The following is a 22,603-nucleotide window of genomic DNA, read 5'->3' as shown; positions in this document are numbered from 1 at the left end:
CTTATCCTTCTAGTTTTTAACTGCAAACTAATTAACATTTAAATGTTAGCATTCTTTTACTCTTAAACTTTTTATGTTTGATAATACTAGTTAGTAAAAATAATCCCATGAAGGAGTTTTCAGAATTTTCCTTCCTTCTGCTATTCATTCATGAACATTAGTTATCTAGAATGTCTCAGCAACATTCACTTATCTTGAACCTATAATTCACCAATGTTACAGACTTAGGTTAAAGGACAGTTTATTTGTAAACTATTGAAATGGTTTTTCGTTTGCTTGATTGGTTGGTTGGTGTCCAAAGGGTAAAAAAGGGTGAAAGAGTAATGAACAATGACACCATAGGTAACATTACTCTGTTACCACACTGACCATGACTTTGGACACAAAACTGCTCCCTGTTAGGATAAGTTAAAGTCAGTCTACAAATGACACAGTACCTATATTGATTTTAGCAGCTGCATAGTCTTCATATATTACTTCATCACTATAATATATTCAATAATAAGTAGAATTACATCCTAATTGTAAAGATTGGAAGATTATTTGTGAATATTTGTACGTGGAAGGAAGTCTAATACTATCAGATGGTTTGGACCTCTGTGCCAGCTCTGTCGCAACAGGTTGCATCTGAAGAAACATCACCATATTGAGGTTGCGCTTCCCATTTTCCATTTCCCATGGTTCCCAACAGTCTCTCCTTAATGCTTTATTCTGTATGGCTCTTGTTAACATTGTCATTGAAATTTGTGAATTGAAGGACTACTACCCTGTAGATTGCATTTGCAATGAATGCAGTTTAGAACATCTTGGTTGTGTTTATATTTATGAATCTACTTAGATACTACTTCCTTATTTGTGTGAATGACTCCCTTCTTCACTGCATCTTCAATTACTTGTGGGAAAGTTTCTTTTGAGATTTATGTCTTCCTTTTGATAAATCCTCAATCCAATGACATGAAGAGAGAAAACACTTGTTAATTAAGTGACCTAATAAATTTTTATTTTTATCTTGACAAAAGGTAAAATTATTTGCTAGTGAGTCACTTTATTATTTAAGTTTCTCTTTCATCTATATTCAAACATATTTTGGCATCACATTATTAATGGGAAAATCTTAATGCGTGTAATAATTCTTATAAATGATTATGATTATGTGGTCACACTTGTAAATCCACATGGAGAAAACAGCATAGTCTAGTTAAAACATTTGAGGCTTTAAAAAATTGATCTGATCTGCTTTCTCCATTCAGATCCAAAGGTACCCATCTTCATTAAGTGTATTGTCTTAAAATTTAAACTAAAAATATTGTTACTTATTTTATAACTTTATAAAATTTAATACATATGAAAATACTATATGATCATTTTCCTACATAAATAGTAAATGTTTAAAATCTCTAACACTGAAAGGAGACAGAGAAAACATTGCAAACCCTTTAAATTGACCTTGAAAGCATCTTGAAGTGTTTCTCTTCACAAAAATGAGGTGGCAATATACATGCAAATCTCCATATATATACTTTGGTTACATTGGAATAAGGCATCTGAGAAATTAATGGAGCTTGCCTAACAGAGTCATAATATTCTTTGTGTATGTGTTAATCGAACATGTCAACTTGTGAAGAGGAAGCTAGTCCTGGTCAGGAGAAAGCTTTAGAAACCAAACTTAATTTTACAGTGTAGGTTGTGGAATTTTGGGTTGCAGAGGGTATTTGGATGTGTTCAGGCACAGACATTTGCCATGCTATTTTACACAGAGTTGGAAGCTGAACAGTCAATCAGACAGTTTGCCTGCCATTGTCATTTGTAACCTAATGGTACCTATTACACACTGACTATATTCTATGCTTGTGCCATGGGAAGAGTAAATGTTCGATATATCTATCACATTGAACAAAGAGATGCAGCAAAAGGTCTCTCCTTGATATCCATTCATTCAATTGTCGGTATAGAATTACTTCTTCTACCTCTATTCAAAGAAGACTATTTTTGGGGAAAGAGTATGTTTACAGCAGAACATAAAACTCACAGAGATAACAGTAGCATCCAAATTTGAAAGTATTAGCATCTGCTCAGCGTGATGACATCTTTCGTTTGTAATATCCGTTATTGACCACAGAACTTTGGAAGTCTCTTTCTGAACATCTCTCATTTACTTAGTTATCTACTACTCTTCATAGATATATTATATGATGGTAAGGACATCTCTTTCTGTTTATTATTTATACTCTTCATTACTCCCATACTGNATATATGCTGATTAGGATAGAGAAGGTAAACTAAGTACAATATCGAAGCTCTTAGTTTCTGGTTTTATGATTCTTGTGAGAATATTTGAAAATTAAATGCTCAGTCAATATTTTTTCTTCTCAATTATTAATGATTTCCTTAAAACCTAAATTTTGCTTAAAGAGATATAGACATCCAAGTTTTCTCCTAAATTTTTTAGCAAAGAACATCATTTTTGCTATATGTTTTTCTTGTCCTACTTACAAGAGAAATTATTCTTTAAAATATTTTTTAATTATGAGTATGTGTGTGTCTGAGCATGTGTGAGTGCAGTTATCATTGGCCTCCAGAAAAGGATGCTGGAATCTCTAGAGTTGGAGATACAGGTAGTTGTGAGTTGCCTAGTTTGAGTACTGGTAACCAAACGAGTCCTCTGAGAGACCATTAAGTCATTGTTTTTTCCACTGAGTCACCCAACCAGACCTGAAAGGAGACATTTATGATGTGTTATTTTAAAATTCTGAAGTCAGCAGGATGGCTCAGAGTCATCAAGCCACTAAGCTTGACGACTTGAGCTTGACCCCAGGGGCCCACACAGTTTAAGAAGAAAACTGAACTGGGCAAGCTTCCCTCTAGCTAGTCCATGTGTGTTTGTAACCACATATTTTCTTACATGCATGCAAAACAAAAATATAAAATGCTTAGAAGAAAACTAAACTAAAATAAAAATTCCAGAACACCAAACTAACAATAGACACCCCAATAATAAATAATATTATTTTGAAACACACAACTTACCTCCACGCCCAAAATTTCCAATTTCGTTTGGGCCACTATTGCTATTGTTTACTGGCAAACTCGTGGCTGGCCATGAGTCAGCAAGCCATGGGTAATTGGGGTCCCCAGCATTTAGAAGACCTGGACGGCTGAGACAGACATGAAATGGAGATTAGCCTGTGGGCTCAGAGAAGGAATTTGACATCTTCCTTACACACTAAAAAGGGTAAGGAGATATAAGGTTTTAATTGACTTTAAATTAAATTGCAAGTGCTCTTAAGAAATAAGGAACCTCAATAGTTCATTAAAGTTATACATAGATCTTCTCTGTCAGTGGAAGCGAAGAGGCTTTGCCTGAGACTCTGCCCACATACAAATGAAATCAGTTGTTCACCCTGGAATCAGAAGAATAGGGCGCATAGCAGCACCACGAGACCAAGCTCCATGGCAAGCTGACATCTCCAGGGAACAGTTCCTCTGAGAAATTGCTTTAGATCTGCTATTTCCCAAGAACTAAACTACCCAGTCCTCATTTCTGTAGCTGCCAATTGAATCTGTTTTGTCTAGGTAGGCACCCTTACACAAAGATCTCATACCTGACTGGGGGCAAATAGCTCAAGCCAAATTAATGAAGATTACTTTTAATTTTCTACTAATAGTACATTTCTACGTTTCTCACATTGCAAAATAAGGGCTAGTTAGGGGTTTTTAAAGGCAGTATGACCCAGTTATATGGCCCCAACACCTTACCATATCCTGTGAAGGAAACTTTTTGCCTGTCACATTTAATAAGGAGTGACATTATTTAATGTAAAGATGGAATTCTGATTCCTTTCCAGAATATCAGCATATTTGCAAAGAAATAGATCACCTATAATTATTGCACTTTTTTTTTGATAGACCCCTTCTGGTACAACCCCTAAGAGAATCGTAAGTTTCTATGGAAACTGCAATAAGAAGATTCAATTGCTTTTTGCTGTATCTGCTAGCTCTCATTAGACTTAATCTCTTTTTGCTAAAATATTGATTAAATGGGAGATTGGAAGTTATTACCAGAGCCTAATTACAATCTCCATATTGGCAAAGGGAAAATAGATGAGGATATATGGGTTTGTTATCAGCTTTTATCAATTTCAATTGAGTATCCAAAGTTCTGGAATCCAGTCCTATCAATCTACAGCCTATTCATCATCCATGAATCATTTACTTTGTGATCGATTATGTGTAATTGTTCACCCACAGCAATTTAGTGAGAGCCAATAAGGAGTCTTAAACAACAGCAACTTCATTTGCTAATGTCTAATTAATGCAATAAACATCCTGCTAACAAATGAACACATTCCTTGTGATATTTACTACTAATTTCTTCAGGGGCATCTGGGAGATATGAAACATCTGGACTTGATTCCTCTAAAGTGCACAACAGATAGATCATTAAACCTTGTGGTAAGCCATTCAATTCCTCATAGAATTCTAAGATGTATAAGTGATCGTTTATTACAATAATAGCTGTTCACTACAGAATTTCCCCAGTACTGATTAAAAATAATAATAAAAAGAGACTCCTTTGCATACCTCCCATTGCTCATGAGTCCTCCATCTCCTCTTTGAAATGTTACTGTAATAAAGGAAAGACATACACACATAGTAGTCAGTGTTAATCACAATTAATAACAGCTACCTATTGGACCTCAGTGTAGAGGTGAAGACCAGGAATTCCAGCACAGTATAATTAATGAACTTATATAGGTAGTGACAAGCAATGGCTTGGTTCAGTGCAAAGTCATCACTTGGGCTAAACTAAATTGATTGCTTTAAGATTCTTCAAGTGAAAAGAAGAGTTACAGTGGCCATTTGTATCAAGGTGTCAAAACTGTTACAAGTGGTGTATATGTGTTCTTGCTGGAAGGAAGATACAGCAATAATGTGGAATTACCAAATGTAGTCATTTATTCCCAACAAGAAACTGTCTTATTAAAACAAATCATACAAAACTATACATTGAAGAGAACTAGTACTCTTCCATCTGGTAATATGCTTCCAATAAAGCCACAAAGAGTATTGATCACACATTTCTGACCATCACAAATCACTTCAGGTATACTTAAAAGCATTATTCATTGAACACTTACAATTACGGTAGACATAAACTACTTTTAATGTGTGTTACTATTCTCATGACAATACTGTTTGCAAATAGTTGATACTGAATGGATTCCTGGATTCCAGTTATGTGTAAATATCTCAATTTTCTCTAATGCTGAGGGACTTATTAAAGTAAACACCAAAAAAAAAGTCTAGTAGAATCATGAACATGATTCTACTTTCCAATTATCATTTCCACTTCACAAGCCAGAACCATGAAAGTAGACCAACGCAGTAACCAAAGAGTTGAATATCAGTCCAGTTCCATTATTGCTTTCTGAAAATGGGTTAGGTAAAAATGTATTTGAGCTTTACAGTGATTTGTACAGGAAGTTACATTCCTCACAAAGGGTTTAGGGACCCAAGGCTGAGGAAACTCAATGCCGCCTAATATTTCTGCCACAAAAGTGAAAAGCCAAGCATAGCAGAGTAAAATATACACATAGTTGCAAGTTTGTTGGGATCAAAGTTTGTCACTAAGTTATCAAATTTTCTTTTTATGTAAAAGATATTTTCTTGAAAAAGTTTCCAGAATGCAGAAGTGTTAGAATCTTATAATTTGGACCCAAATCATTACAAACCAGCTCAAGCGATAAAGGGTGATGATGGGTATAAAATGAACACCATATTTTGTCTTTAGATGACACCTATTATGTTTTCTCTGATTTGTTTTTGGTAAACATGAAAATATTTTTTTAAAGAATTAAGTAGGATATAGTCTCCAAATGTATAGATAACTTTCACAATTTGGAAGTTTTCCATGACTTGTCATTTGCTTGAGGTTCAGAGCAAGACTAAACCACTCTGGAAATGTTGCAGTTTCCTAATACAGTGCAGCAGACTCTCCTTGACTGTTCTCTATTTGGTAAAATTATCATCATTAGGAAAGAAAATTTAACTCCAAAGGTCTACAATACATAAAGCCTGATGTGTGGCTCTCAGAAATGTACTGTATGGACCACACATACACTGCCTTCTCCACTTTAACCTCGCAAATGTGCTATGAAGCCATCCTGACATAACCTTTACATCTGCCCATAACTAGCTACTCAAAGACGATGATACCACTCACTGCTCCGCTTAAAGGCTTAAAATTTGGTCTCAGGTGTACAACTCTACCATATTGTACCCAGTTGTTAATTGATTTTTTAACATAAATGAATTAAACTATAACATTCAATGTAAAAAAAATGAGCTGTGATTAGTGGAAGGTATTAGATAAAAGCCTAACATATAAAAACACATGTGAGCATAGGCATGCACACACTGACAAAAAAAATGGCAACAGTAAAGATGATTACCAACCACTTATTTCATGAATTTTACTAGCTGTGAGGTTTATAATAGAATATTAATTGCTAAAATAAATTTAAGACAATGCTGTAACATTGTAGGTGTGCAAATAGGCAATGTTTGATGGACTACACTTCAAAAGTGATGCTCAAGGGATGCACAAGAAGCCAAATAGTCCTGCTTAAGATGATGCTCTTTTTCCTCTTTTTGTTATTACCAGATTATAAATATAAGAGAAAAAGAGACAGTCTAATCAGAGACATGAAAAGCGTCCAATGGCAAAACAAAGTTTTATGATATAATACTTAGAACCTAAACATAATGATACCATTAATTAAAGCTAATTTTCAGTGTTTGAATGCTATGGTAAACTATATTTACTAGTAGGAACTAAATTTTAAGTATGATATTCAAAGTGATTAATATTGTACATTCAGAAGATTTTTTTTCTTTTTGTATCTCAATCATCATTTAAATCTTTCTTAAATTGGTCTAGATTGGCATTGGGTGTCAAAGATCCCATCAAGACATATATCCCTATCTTTATAAAACAATTACAAAACAGAAACATTCACAGAACATTATGTAATTACTTGTGTAACCTATAATATCCTCCACACACACAATTTGGTGGATGTGAAATTCTTCCAATTTGAATACTTCTGTCAAGAGAATGGAGAAGAAAGGAAGAGGGAATGATGACACATGTGCCCATATGTCTTATCATAATAGCATTGATTACTTGTCTTTTTGAGGGGGAAGCCTGCCTCATTGTGTAGACCATGCTGGCCTCTGCTCAGACATCAGCCTGGCTCTTCTTCCATTGTGCAGACATTAGGTGTTTACCATTAAATCCCGACCCTAGTTTTTCTATTTAAAGGAGGGTGGAAAGAGGACAATAAATTTCCTTTATAGCCTGTGATCTGATTTGAAAACAACAAAAGTAACAGCTTTAATAGATAAACAGAATAAAAGCAAATGACAACTTATAAACACTTGGAATTAATACAATGGAAACTGTGCATGATCTTTTCAAAGCAATTTTAGGAGTTGTACAGAGGGAATCACAGTAAAATAATGTCATTTCCAATCAAGAGCTGCTTTGAGGAAACTCTAATTTCAAAGAAATATTTGCCTTGATGTGGAAAAACCTGGGATCAGGAAAGAGAATTCATGAGCATTTTCATGTCACTGTTTTTCTAAGCCCGGGCCACTTTGTGTTCATCTGAGATAAAATTGAAGAGACCTTGACTGCGAATGAGGAATTTCTTCTAGCATCTGAATATAAGAACTTTTGGGGAGCAACCTATAGAAGCTTCAGACATGAACATCTAAAACGTTTCAGAATTGCATTAAGTATTTGAACTTATTTTGCTTTTCATGAAAGTCGGGAGGGAGATTTTCCAAGTTTCTGTCAAATACAGAATAATTCTGTGCTTTTAATATCACCTGTGGGAATTAATCCTGTGGCATGTCTGCTAGAACTGGGGGGTCAAAGGGAAGAAATGGAACTGTGAAGTATATTGACATTTTGAAGTAAAGAAGCTTCCAGAGCGCCTATCTCTAGTAGGTCACATTTGCCTACTCCAAATGGAAACTTTTATGTTTCAGTCAAGCCTTCTCCCCCTTCCTGATAAGCTCCTACTCAAATATGAATGCATTAGTTTCCTTTTAATAAGCATTAACAAAGCCTACATAATCAGACTATAAAAATTCCATCAAATCACTGAACAGCACTTGCAGAGTCTGCCAAATATTTTGATTTCACCATGTTTTAAAAATCCATGCATAGAGTATTTACGGTGTTATAATGTTCTCAATCATGTTAAATTGTTGGTATCTACCAAGCTTTCTAAAATATTGTTCTTATAGATAATAGTCACGTAATATAATCTCCTCTTTAAAAGTAAACCAAAGCTCAATTTTCTCAAAATTTAATTACTCCAACAATTACAAATTAAGAAAAATAAGGGCTAGAGAGATGACTTGGTGGTTAAGAGCACTGGCTATCCTTTCAGAGATTTCCAGCTCAATTCCTAGTACCCACAAGGCATCTCACAACTGTGTGTAACTCCAGTCATAGGGAATAGGGATCTCATGCCCTCTTCAGTTTCCACAGGAGTTCAGGATTCAAATGAAGCACAGATAAACACGCAGGCAAAATACCCATATACATAATAAAAATAAATTAATAAAAATTTTACAAAGAAACAAATTGAAAAAATATAACATTGAATTATATGATATTGATAAGCATTATCCGGTTATACATGTACATATATGATATATTTAAATCTATGGGACACACTTTTAATGATTTATTTATTTACTATGCAAACAGTGTTCTGCCTACACACCAGATCTCATTATAGAGAGTTGTGAGCCACCATGTAGTTGCTGAGAATTGAACTCAGAACCTCCAGAAGAACAACCAGTGCTCTTAACCTCTGAGCCATCTGCCCAGCTTGATATATTTAAATCTAAATCTATTGGTACTACATAGATTTGCTTCAAATTTTAATTGTTTGCTTTTTTAGCTATGAAAAGCTATAATTGTGACCATATGTTCACTTTATATTTAAAAATATCCAATATTTTCTTTGTAAATCTCTTTTTAAATTTCTCTCACTTTGCAGCATCTGAAGTTGTGAATGTTTTCTTGTAATCAGAGTCCCTTCATGCAGAGACAAGGAAATTGTCCTCCTTGGTAAAAATGAAGGTAAATGCAGCTACTTGTTTTAAATGTGTAAAAACTCATTCCATTTATAATGCGGAACAGAAGGACCTAATGAACTACAATTGTCACTTGTGGGTTTATTTTACACATAGAAGCATGAGCAAAACTATGCTGTGCATTTGTGTCTGAGAATTTAAGTATGAGAAAAATACAGAAAGAAACATGGCAAAATGAGGATCAATTCTGCACTAAAAGTCCCCTGCTTTTGTCTGTGCAGAGAAGCAAAACGTGTTTAGACCAGCTTTTTCTGCAGGATGGTTTGAATGTATTAGTTTGTATTTGTTTCTGGATATTTGATTATACAATGGAGATTTTGTCCTTTAGTTTACTTTAGCAAATGTGTTAAATTTGCTGGTCCCCAAAGAAAATTATAACCACCAGGTAACAGAGTGTTTCTTTGTTTGGTTGGTGTTTTCTCTGCTCAAATTTTACAAGAACAATTCTGTAATAAAAAACAAGATCCTGGGTCTGAAAAAGCCTGGGTCAAAACTGGTCTCGCTGAACATAGCGGACAAGGAGGACTACTGAGACCTCAAGAACAATGGCAACGGGTTTTTGATTCTACTGGACCTAGTGGTTTTGTGGGAGCCTAGGCAGTTTCGTGGATGCTCACCTTACTAGACCTGGATGGAGGTGGGTGGTCCTTGGACTTCCCACAGGGCAGAGAACCCTGATTGCTTTTTGGGCTGACGAGGGAGGGGGGCTTGGTTGGGGGAGGGGGAGGGAAAGGGGAGGCGGCGGTGGGGAAGAGACAGAAATGTTTAATAAATAAATAAATTAATTAAAAAAAAAAAAAACAAGATCCAGAGTACATATAATGAGAGACAGTAGGCGCTTTGCCTGTATAGTGTGAATGAAGGTATTCTGCCAGACTTGGTGTCTCACCCTGCAAGCTATTTTTGTTCTCCACTAATTAGTGTCTTTCTATTTCAGACTTCCAGAGACTAAGAATAGACTTGGGACAAAGGTGTAGGGAGGGTGCTTCAGTCAAACCTGACCTGCTCTATATCGTTTTTTTTTTTTTTTTTACCAATTTAGTTTTATTTAAAGTCTATAATCCCAAATAGAGGGAATATATCAAACTTTTCACTGTATTTTCATTGGAATTTGAAAAAGAAAGTTATATAATAATCTAAGAAGTGGTTCTACATTGACTTGATTTGTTGAGTCTCTAATTATTAGAGAGCACAAAGACATAAACATGAGCGGTCAAAGCACCAGCATCAGCATAAAGTCATGTAGTGGTGAAGCAACAGAAACTTCAGAAATATCATCTTGTTTGTGAAATCACATTGCTTTAATTTTATCTGTTCTTGTATTTATTACTTCAAAATAACAAATTTCGAAAAGAATTTTTGATGAAAAAATATAAAAAAGACTAACACAGCCTATTTATAATTAATATAAAACCCTTTCAAGAAAAATGATCCATCAGTAACTCTCCTTTTAAAATGGGACATCAGTGCATTCATAGGAACCGTAATTACAAATGTGTGGGAACATGTACATCACTATCAATTCCTTATTAAAATCGCATATCCCCAGCTTCTGTAAAGACAAGAATGGAAAAATTGAAAAAAAATAGAGGGTAGGTGAGTAAGAACGAAAATATAGAGAAGGTATTACAACCCAGATAGGAAATGCTCCTTCTCTAGGATTGGCAAATCTTCATTTGCTTCCCACCTAGGAGAGAACAGCAATTGCTATAAGGCAAGTGACAACGATAAAGGACATCTATCCTCAGCCATCCATCAATTAGGTATTAAAGCCTTGAAAGGCTTCTCTCTGACTTGGCCTTCTTCCAAATACCTGAAGGGCAAGTGCAGTCTGAGTTAGCAGTTCCCTTCCAAGCTCATGGACATCAATCATGAGTCATGAGAGCACGAAATGGAAAATCCTTGTCAAGCTCAAAGACCAACAGATATTTTCAAATTAAGTGTATAAGTTTTTGCAAAGAATTGCTATGAGAGACAGGAAGAGATGTCTGCCTGATGTAATTGTACTGAAAGTGCAAACTACAGCCTGCAAGAACTCTTGCATTGCTCCGGCATGAGCGACTAAAGAAGAATGCAGGTTACAAAGGTACCATTTCACAAGTGAGTACATCCGGACTTCTCATTAAAGTGACTTCTAAGCTTTATCTTCTATTATTGCCACTAAGTCAATTGAAGTAATAAGACTAAAATTGTCCTTGAGTTATATTGGGCCTACCTTATGTTTCATATGATTGGTATGAGCATGTCACAGGAAGACATATATAGCTTAATGACAGATGAAGCCAGTTGGATGATTGACAATATCTACAGTGCTGAAAGTAGAGGGCTGGATTGCAAAACTGGCATTGAAATACTGTTGAAATTCAAGACTTTGCCACCCATTAGTTGTTACTAACCACTGCTTTCTGGGAAGGATCTCTAATCGGTGAAGTGTAACACTTAAATGACAAAGAGTAAAGAAGCAGACAGCTTTGACTACTGTAAAGTGATATTGGGAAACTTCTTGTCAATGGATATGATCTTCTTTTTCTAGTCTTATTAGTAACTAATACTATACATTTCGTATGTTATAGACATAAGAACAATGCTATAGTCAAGTTGCCATGTTTAATGTTGTAACACAGCAAGAAAGACAAGATGCATTCTTTGCATTGTTCTACTGTTAAGATATTCTATTAAATTTCCATTTCAAGCATACATACTTTAATTACTGAGTTTGTCAGAGAATTTATCAGTTAATAGAAGATTAAATACAGTATCTCAAAATATTTCAAGTGTTCAAAGGATAAAATAAAATTGCTTCTTTGAAATTCTACTGAGTGTGTGCTTTTGGAGTTAGTCTACTTTCACTGCCGTTAGAGAAAATAATTCAAAGTAACCACAATATAAATTGTAACAAAATAGAGCTTCAGCACTGAATTCATTCTTTCAATCTCTGGCTATGACGTTAGTGTCTCTCTCTCCCCCACTTCTGGACTCTATCTCTCTTTCTCTTTCTGCAGCTGTCCCTAACTCATCTATCTCTCATTCCTTTTCTACATCCGTCCCTAACTCATCTATGTCTCTTTCACATCCAACATTCTTGAGAAGCTCTCTTGCATTTAGCAACACGAATACTAATTTTGGAAATGTCATAGAGCATCTCGGGTCTCTTTCCTTTCTTTTTTTCTTTCTTTTTTTATTTTTTTTTTTTGCAACTATTTCGGTATCTTTGCTCTTCCTTTTGCTTCCTTCTGTTCCTCCTTTTGAAAATGTTGTTTGTTCACACTGAAATAAGTGCCCATTTTTGCTTGTTTATCTGTTTTTTTCCCCATCTGGGATATTTCCTAGTGTAATCTGCATTGTGACATACTGGAAGCTGATTTTCAAATCTTCTTTTCTGAGCATTTTAATAACTTTCTTGTCTAAATACACTTCTCAAAAGATGTCTTTATAGATTCCAAGTTTTGTGTGTGTGTATGTGGTTTTTGAAGAACTAGTTGAGAAAAAAAAAAGTAGCTGAGCATTTTATCAGTGTCTCCTCTCGCTATGCTTCACTGGAGATACAAGCAGAAAGCTTGCCTGTGGTCATAAACCGATATGGTCAAGAGCAATGCACTGAAACATGTTGCTTATAATTGCATTTTACAGAGCGGGTTTTTATAACAAGCCCAAATCATCCATTTGTTATTCCATTCCATTTCTTCCTCTCATCGCATTACATTCCAGAAGATAAGAGGTTTTTATAGTCTCTTACCAGCATAATTGCTGAGCCCCTTTCTCTTCTTTCTTCTCCAATACAACCAGATGCTAAAACCCATCAGAATTACCCAGCAGGCACCACCGATGCCAGCTATAAATGCCGGTTGCTTCACAACATCAGTTATTTGCTCAGTTATGCTGTTATTGTTTTCTGTAATAACAACTTCGTTGCGTCCCCCTATGGAAGGAAAAATGATGTCGATAAACATTAAGAGAAATGATTGCAGAAATACAAACACCATACCATAGGCATGTCCTTTTTTTAGCTCAGTTGATAATAGTTTTGTCCTGAGGCTGTCAAGATTACTGATAAGAACATTTTAAGTTTAAAAAGAAGTATGGAATCAATTGTTGATTAGTGTCATTAAGAATGTTACTTACTTTTAATTTTTCAAGTACAGGTTCTAAAACACCTTCAGATTTATCATATTATAAACATTCATTGGAACAACTACTAGCAGCTGAAATGACAGGTATTTTTCTTAAACAAGGTAAAGTAATTTTTTTATCAAATTTCCCATAACACAAGTACTTGTTCATTGCTTTTTTGCTCCAGTTTTGCCTATTTTGATAGGCATAATTCACAAGATTGTATAATTTCATAAAACCGTCAATGAAATCAAAGATGTAAACTTTGATTTTTGATGAGGCATGGAATTCTCTGTATAGAACAATAGCAAATATGAAAACATTAATTTATGGAGTTCAGCATGTATAATTAAAACATTAAGAGATTCCAAATTTTACCCACTCCCTAAGAGCCATGAAGAGTTACTTGACAATTGGGCATTGAGTCAAGATGTTGAATGTTGAGAAAATTTAGACCTCTGAAAATCAGTTGAGCAAATCCCAATCCATACTTAATAGGTTATGGACTTGGAAAATCATAATGACACTGGACAACAAGGATTTAGATGTATTTAAAAGATTTTTAAAAACTTAAAAAATGAGAATCAAATGAATCTAATGTCAATATCATTTTTAGTTAGTATAAATCAAGAACAAATGAAAGGTAAATTGCACACAAAATATAAAAGGGGCAGCCCAGCAGATCACATCATAGGAACCTTTTCAATTGTTTTGGCAAATGCAGCACTGTTATGTTAGAAATATGATATATGTTATATAACTTATGATATATTTTATATGTCCTTGAACAGATAAACTCTCCCTGCTACTTACTAATAGACCATAAATTCTAGGCTTCTGTCAAGACCTTAATCTGTATGGTGCTGATTCAGATCATTGGCAATGTTACTATTGTTTTTCATATATTTTGGATTCGTTGTGGTGATCTTTCATCTTTCCTTCTTCCTTGCTTCCTTTCTCCCTCCCTTCCCTTCTTTTGGTGAGAACTTTCCTTTTCATACTCTAAAATGCAGTTGTACAATAGACTCTTAGGCCAGTAGTTTTTAAAGGAGTCTTCCTTCTCTTAAAGACACGTGTCGAATCTTGAGATACATGCCAAATCTCAGAATATCTGGGGTTGTCTTAACTGACATGATTTAGGAAATTGGAGTGCTCCCAAAAGCCAGATCAAGCACTCGGGACAAGTCCTGATCCCACTGCCGGGAAGAAGACAAACAGACCAAGCTACACAACTGTCACACACATGCAGGGGCCTAGGTTGGTGCCATGCAGGCTCCCTAGCTGTCAGGCTAGAGTCCATGAGCTCCCGCTGGCTCAGGTCAACTGTCTCTCTGGGTTCCCTGTCATGACCTTGACCACTCCCCGCTTCCCAGTTCATTAATATCTGTGGGAGGTCTATCCCTTTTATTAATGGAGATTGAGAAGTGAATGGGGTGGGGTAGATGGGAGGCAGTGGGGGACAAGAGGAGAGGAGGGAGGGGAAACTATGGCCGGTATGTAAAATAAATGAGTAAAGTTTATAAAGAGAAAAGAAACGAAGAATGTTGCTCGTATCTGGAAACCACTTGCTGTACAACACCTCATACATAAAACCATTACAAATCAAAGTATGATCAAAACCACATAATTGCAGAATTTGAGACACAGAATGAGAACACAATAGTATGAGAAGCTTCTATGGAAGCTAACAGGAGTACAGCTTTGTCCCACGTGATGTAGAGAGTTACATTAAGTCTTTCACTGGTTTTTTTTTTAGACCTGTCAGGTGAAATGCTTAAGATTGAGGCTCCTGAAAATCCTTTTAGTCTTTGCTTCTGGGACAGAAAATTAACAAACATTCCTGCATCCTCCCTGCCATCCAGTGGTCGGTAGCCTGGCGATGACTCACATGCCTCCAGCTGCACCCCATAGTAGTGGGTGGCAGGGCTCTAGTTTCTTCCTCATTCCTTGTGTATCAGAAACCAGTGTGTGCTGTAGGCCATCGTGTCTTTAAGAGACAGAGAAGCTCTTGCTAAAAGAATATAAACTGCTGAATGACTATGGAATAAAAAGCCAGACAGCATTCTTCTAACCACTGTAACATTGGGCTATGGAGAATCAACAAAATATTTTAATTTAGTAAATCAAACTGCAGGCTTCTTTATTATAACGGCTAGAATTTTCTTACACACACACACGTAGGTATACAAATATATGTGTTATTTATATGTGTGTGTGTATGTTTATATACATACACTCAGGGATGTGTGTGTTTCATTACTGAAAAGTATTTGTGGTTTTTCAGGTTTAAAATAAATTAAATTACACAATAAATTTTTCTTGTCTGAAATATATGCACCTTTAGATTTTATATGTATAAAAGTAAAAAGCTGTATTTTAATAACACATTTTCAGTATGTTATCTGGTGACTCTTTTCACTGTAGACTTACTAAAAGGTCCCCAAACAGAAAATAAACAAACAAAACAAGAACTCCCCACAGCCTGATAAAGTATAGAACAAAGACTAAGAGGAGATTTGCACTTTTTAAGGCGGGTCCTTAAAATGTTGTTATTTAATATTGCACAGCATTTTCTGAGCCCCAGTACATTATTTCTTCTTACACTGATAACTTTTGAAACAATGTTGTCAATTGTCTTGAAAGTAACACAGACAAGGTGGTGTGACCACTATGTTCTATTGTTCTTGCAGAAAAAAAAATGGAATGAAATGTAATACCTTCCTCCCATTGGAGAGTAATGAAGAACAAAAGTAATTTGTTAGATAAAGACTTAATTAGACACATCAGAATCAATTGTACCTATTTTGGTGAAATTATGTAATTGTATTGATGATCACCAACTCCCAGGAAGAGTATGAAAGATGAATACTTTAAAAATAGTTTTATTGATTTCTCTTTCTACCTTTTCAACTTCTGTCTGTTCATTGTGGCTTTGTTGTTGTAACTTAATACGACCTACATGAGGCTTGTACTAGTAAAGTAAATTAAAGACAAAAAATAGTTTTATTATTAAGATGATTATTGCTATTTAAGGTACTATTTGTTGTGGATAGTTTTTGTTCATTTTTTATCTGTCGTTTTATTCTAAATTTCATGTGAAGCCCACTTTCACATTGCAAATTGCTAAAAAAAATAAAATAAAATAACACAAATTTCAATGCTATTTCACAGTATTTAAGGTACTGTATTTTTTTCACAACACTGAGATGAGATAATGGAAACTTTACACAGCCTGGCATAACAGCAGTCTAAAATTATGAACCATAAACTGCATCAAATGCCAGTGCACGGCTTAATTAGCAAAGGGAAAAGCAGGTAAGCTTGAGTTGCTTGTCATGCTGTTTCCAGTATGGAATATACAATAGGGGAAGCATAAATTGAAACAGAAAAGGAGATTAGACATCATTAAGCCACTATTCAACTGAGAACGAGCAGTTGTGTACAAAGGCTTATCAGACAAGATGTGAACCTTGATACGGGAGGATAATTAAAGAAACAATTAGGAAGTGTCTCAGGACAGCAGTAGATATTAAAAAGAGACGGATCTCTGGAGGACACATCTTTTCTGGGTCGAACTGGACTTGCACATGTGCATGTCCTCATTTCGGTTACTACACTGCTGGGTTCATGATTACCTCATAAGCATAGCACATTCAAATTACCTGAATACGATGCAGGAAAGGCATTGATAGGTTTCATTGTTTCTAAAAAAAAATTTAAATGCTTCTTTGATATGCTGAGATAGATTAATAGTTGTGATCAAAATCCAGTTAGGAGACTCAGTCTTTTGGATGTTATACACTTTGGTAAAACTTTGCAATTTATTTAAAATCATCTAAGTGAAATCCACTATTTTGCTATAATATAATTGCTCTGAGAAGAACTGCGCTCATCACAATACAGCATCAATTTGTGTAATGTTTCCTTGGTTCCAATAGAATCAGGTATTCAAAATACTGTGAGATAGACAACCACTAGGAAAAGAAAAAAACTCCATTGCTTTAAGCAATATATATATTAATATTTAAGTATATAATATTTTAGTAATATACATACATATGCATACATATATTACTAAGCAGAGCAGAAAAAGAAAAGAAGACACAGGAGGGAATACAACTACTTGGCAGTCTTACTTATCTTCAGTAAGAAAAACTGTATTCAGTAAATCCAATTTATATTCATTTTCATTTTAGGGGTTTTCAGAAAGAAATATCCTTTTAATTTCATTTAAAGAAAAGAATTCTCACTGATCAACAATGATGCATTTAGAATTAAAACACACAGTGAAGGGAGATGTACTTTTGTCTTTTTCCACACTGTTTTGTCTGTTTTGAGACAGAGTCTCCATATGCAGCTCCAGCTGGACTTGAGCTCAATGTGCTAGTCAGAAACTCTTCGTTACTTTCTTCAGCCTCTATGGTACTGAGATTCTAGACTAGAGGTAGCTGGCACTACACCTGGGCACTCATAGTCTTAAAATAAAGGAAAAATGAAGTAAGAAAGACTTATTTCTAAACACTTTAAATAAAATATGTATTTATGCATACACATATTTATGTGAATATATATTTAAAACGTTTTGAGCGCACCTATATTTCTTCCTTATTCTAATTTATTTCATAAAAATCTCAGAAGGGTAAGTTTGTAGGTTTCCCTCAGGTTAAGGAATTAATTCAGTTTGAACAACTAATTAAGAAGGGAAAGGCAATTTAGAGAAAAGGTAATACTTTAACTTTTTTCTTCAATGCTATTCATTTAGCAAACAAAGAAAAGATGGGAAGTCTAAATCATTTAACACTGTGACTAAATATAAAGTCTGTTTCTGTGCAGAAGAAGAAATCATCACCCAGAAATTGGTACTGTCTTGTTTGCATATCATTTTATCATGTTAGAAAATAAGGAGGCAAAATGAATGCTTTATGAACTTTTGAGGAACATTTTTGATATATGTATACTTTTAAAAAATATTTTCACTATGATGTCAATAAGAGTGAAGAGAATTGAAAGGGCTTAATGACAAGCTGTGGTAGAGAAATCTTCATTGATGAGCTTTTGCTTCCTTTAGTGAGGGTTTGTTGCAGTGTAAGCAAGCCTGTGACCACACTGATAAACCTCAATGACATTTATATGGTATGTCAGAATACACAGCTTAGGATGCTTGAACAATAGAGAATTTAAGGGAAATCCACACTACACAGAATCATTTGAGGGTAATGATCACTAAGAAGCAATCAATCACCCCTGGAATCCTGAGGTGAATACTTAACTTTGCATTGAGGAATACTGAAAAGACCTGGTGCAAAGCAGAGGATGAAAGACAAAAGAGGGTGGCCAGCTAATATCCAGTCCAGAGAAGTCAATTCCTGATATTTGAGATCCATTCAGTTAGGGGCAACAGAAAGACTTACTAAATACGCCCGGGTTAAAACCGGTCTCGCTGAACATAGTGGACAATGAGGACTACTGAGACCTCAAGAACAATGGCAATGGGTTTTTGATCCTACTGTACCTATTAGTTTCTTGGGAGCCTAGGCAGTTTCGTGGATGCTCACCTTACTAGACCTGGATGGAGGTGGGTGGTCCTTGGACTTCCCACAGGGCAGGGAACCCTGATTGCTCTTTGGGCTGATGAGGGAGGGGGAGGGAAAGGGGAGGCGGCGGTGGGGAAGAGACAGAAATCTTTAATAAATAAATAAATAAAAATAAATAAATTAAAAAAAAGAAATTCCCAAAGCCCTTACTTTAGATTGAACATCAAACTGAGGTTGTAATCCAAGAAAAAGGACAAGATCTAAAAAACTCTCATACAAAGACCATGAAAATCAGTACGACATCTCAAATTCAAAATAAAAGTCAAATAAGGCTAGTTTGTGGGACAAACACAAACGTACTCTCACTGATCACAAAGGTCCAAATATATCATAACAAAGACCAGTATCCAGGAAAGTAGAGCCAGCCATAAAAATATAGACAGAGAAAAACAAACAAACAAAAAACAGTCAATGCAATATGAGCTAGGGGCAAGAAAGGAAAAACATTTAGTGAAAGTAGACTATTCAACATAAAGGTTTTAGAATCAGGAAGAAAATATTTTACATGTTGTATTCAAAATAATTTTGTTTTGTTTAGGGGTTTGCATATTTTTCTGACTGTTTGGGTGGGGCATACTCCTGCGATACACATGTGTAAAAATTAGAGAATAGCTTGTGGTCGTTGGTTCTATTATATGAATCCCAGGGGGAAAAAAATGCAGGTTATCATGTTTAGCAGCAAGCACTTTTATCTGCTGAGCTATTCTACCTTCCTGAGAAATAGATCTGAAAGAAGAAACTTCAATAAAAATAATATACAACCCATATAGACCGATGGAACTTAACGTAAAGGATGAAACATAATGCAAACACTTAAAGAGATGACCGGATAATAGTATTTAAAAACAAAGTACATTTCAGAGCAAGAAATCTCACAGTGAATTAAAAGCAATATCTGATGATGGTTGTGAAATAAGCACGCCAACAGGGTGTAAGTCTTAATCACCCAGTAGCAACTAGTTAAAAAAAAAAAAAGATGCAGACTGAGGGCGGGGGAGAGTGCTCCTTACACACTGAGGGCTGGGGAGAGATATCCTTACAGACTAATGGCTGGGGAGAGTGCTCCTTACAGACCCAGGGCTGGAGAGATGCTTACACATTTCACGATCTTGCTGCACAAGAGAGAAGACTGGAGTTCAGATGTTGAGAGTCAACATCAATGTTAGATGAACATGGAAATCCATCTGTAATTCTGGCACAAAGAAGGCAGAAACAGCATAGCCCCAGAGACTAAATTTATCAACATGCAAACTGTGGATATACAAGATCATGCTTCAAAGGATAAGACATAAGATTGATAAAAATTCCTGACATCAGTCTCAGGACTCCATACACACAGACCTGTACACACACATGTGAACATGCATACCTACCACATTCATATCTCGATAAGTAAGAAAATACCAAAAAATAAAAGCAAGGGCTTCTATACTTAAAAGGTGATGCACAAATGCATACTTATCATGTATTTCTAGATTCAATTTTTGTAATTATATTTGCAGAAGATAATTATATTTATATTTCATATGCAACAATCCAACATTCACTAAGATTAAATCACCATAATTACTATTGGCATGGATAGCATTGTGAAGTTAATAAATAAGGAAGAGACAACATTGGTCCTATCAAAACTCCTGAAGGATAAATAAAAATTAGGAAAAAAGACTACTTTATAAAGTCATTCACACTCATTCCAAAACTTGACCAAGACACAAAGAGATAAAATGACACAAGAAGGGAAAGAATAACCAATCTGTATCCTTCATTAATGCAAAGTTAAAATTCTTTACCACGTGATAATAAGTTGGATCTGGCAACAGACTCAAAGAGTATAATAATGATGGAGCAGAATTCATAACCAAGAATTAAAATATGATGTATCTCTTAAAAGTTTCAGGAGAATTTAGCATGTCAATAACAACAACAAAATGGAGAAAGAAATTTTTTAAAAGTTAATATATAATAAATATCAATGAGAAAAAGAGATTCCAAACAATGACGCAGCACAGTGTAAAACCCGTATCATACACTAAGAAAGTATATCAACAAAATATATAAAAGATCACATACTGAAAACTACAAAACACTGTTGCAGACGTCTGCAATGAAAACATGTATTATGTTCCTGGGAAGGACTCACTGTTATGCTTACTCAGGTGGACAAATACTGTCTTTGCAATTACATTTTCTAGATACTTTTGTAGAAACTGAGAATCTGATTTGAAAAGTATGTGTAAAGCAAAAATATCCACAACGATTTTGCAGAAGAAAATGATGACATCTTCATATTGCCCAGTTATAAAGACCACTGTAAACCACAGCAGTGACAACAGGGTAGTTTGTTTATATAACCAAATATAAACATTAGAAACCCTGAAACAGATTCACATACATTTATTATATTGGGGTGGAGTCAATAGATGCTGTCAATTCAATTTGATAAATTTATAGAATATTTAAGTCTCAGCCTTTCAACTTCATGCAATTACATAAAGATTAATTATAGATATAGGTATAAAAGCTAAAATTATAAAGCTTCCAGGATAGATTTAAAGTGTCCTATTTATAAATAAAACACAGTTTCTCATATATATATATGTGTGTGTGTGTGTGTGTGTGTGTGTGTGTGTTTGTGTGTGTGTGTGTGTAAATTTAAGAACAATATATAGGGGGCTGGAGAGATGGCTCAGTGGTTAAGAGCATTGCCTGCTCTTCCAAAGGTCCTGAGTTCAATTCCCAGCAACCACATGGTGGCTCACAACCATCTGTAATGAAATATTCTGCCCTCTTCCGGCCTGCAGGGACATATGCAGGCAGACCACTGTATACTTAATAAATAAATAAATCTTTAAAAAAAAGAACAATATATATAAGAAAAAATAGTAAATTGCCTTTCATTAAAATTTAACACTTCCTTATCAAAAGACACTATTAAAATAAATAGAGAACTCGTGGACTTGTAGAAAATTTTACCATAGCCCCATTCTTGTATGTGTGTATTTGTGTATGTGTGTGTGTGTGTGAGAGAGAGAGAGATTTCATTTAATATGCAAAAGGCCAAGAAATTAGCATAGATAAAGTTGTTTTACATCATTACCATGCAAGAAATTGCATCCAGTTTACACCCACTGGAATGTTTCCTATTACAGACTGGCAACACCAAATGGTGATGTTGCAGAGAAACTGCAAGTCCTCTTTGTGGTTCCCAGGAATCTCAAATTTTACAATTTCCAAATTGTTTACTGGTTTCAAGTAATGTTAAAAATGCGCAATTCTAGTATTTGTAAATTCTACTTCTAAAAATTTCTCCAAAGAAATGAAGGCTTGCGCCCTTGCAAAGGCTTGAAGAAAAATGCATATTCACCAGAGAGAAAATCTGATAAACAAAATAGAGCATAGTCATAGGATTCAACACCATTCAGTTACCAAGTATTTAAACTGTGTTAAAAAACGTGAAAGAATCTCGGAAAGTGTTGCTTGAGTCAAAAAGCAAACACAAATTGTCATGTTCTAAATAATTTCATTCATATACTTTTCAAGAACAGACAAACCTCACCAAGAGTGACAGGAAGCACTTTTTTTTTTTTTCAAGAATGTGAATAGATGTAGCATGAATTTCTGCCCTCAGGGGCATTACCAAGTTTTTTTTGGATTGCTTCTTATTTCGGTCTGCTCAAATGAAGCATAGAGCTTATTTTTCTATATTGTTATTGAGCCCC

The 22,603-nt window shown here is 35.0% G+C and overlaps 1 protein-coding gene across 12 annotated transcripts in view; it reads right to left on the bottom strand.

Moving 5' to 3' along the window:
- Robo2 (roundabout guidance receptor 2) overlaps positions 1-22,603 on the bottom strand; it is a 651,725-nt gene that overhangs the window by 43,315 nt on the left and 585,807 nt on the right. For all 12 annotated transcript variants that reach the window (XM_050148878.1, XM_050148871.1, XM_050148873.1 and 9 more), the window contains 3 exons: positions 12,914-13,096; positions 4,582-4,624; positions 3,028-3,155 (listed from right to left, as the gene is read on the bottom strand). In XM_050148878.1, the coding sequence (XP_050004835.1) occupies positions 3,028-3,155; positions 4,582-4,624; positions 12,914-13,096 (354 nt within the window). The remainder of the gene's footprint in view (positions 1-3,027; positions 3,156-4,581; positions 4,625-12,913; positions 13,097-22,603) is intronic.

The sequence above is a fragment of the Alexandromys fortis genome, unplaced genomic scaffold (genome assembly GCF_014885135.2).
Source record: "Alexandromys fortis isolate MF-2015 unplaced genomic scaffold, M_Fortis_MF-2015_v1.1 scaffold_4, whole genome shotgun sequence".
In the NCBI taxonomy this organism is placed as follows: Eukaryota; Metazoa; Chordata; class Mammalia; order Rodentia; family Cricetidae; genus Alexandromys; species Alexandromys fortis.
This window is presented reverse-complemented; position numbering and strand designations above follow the sequence as displayed.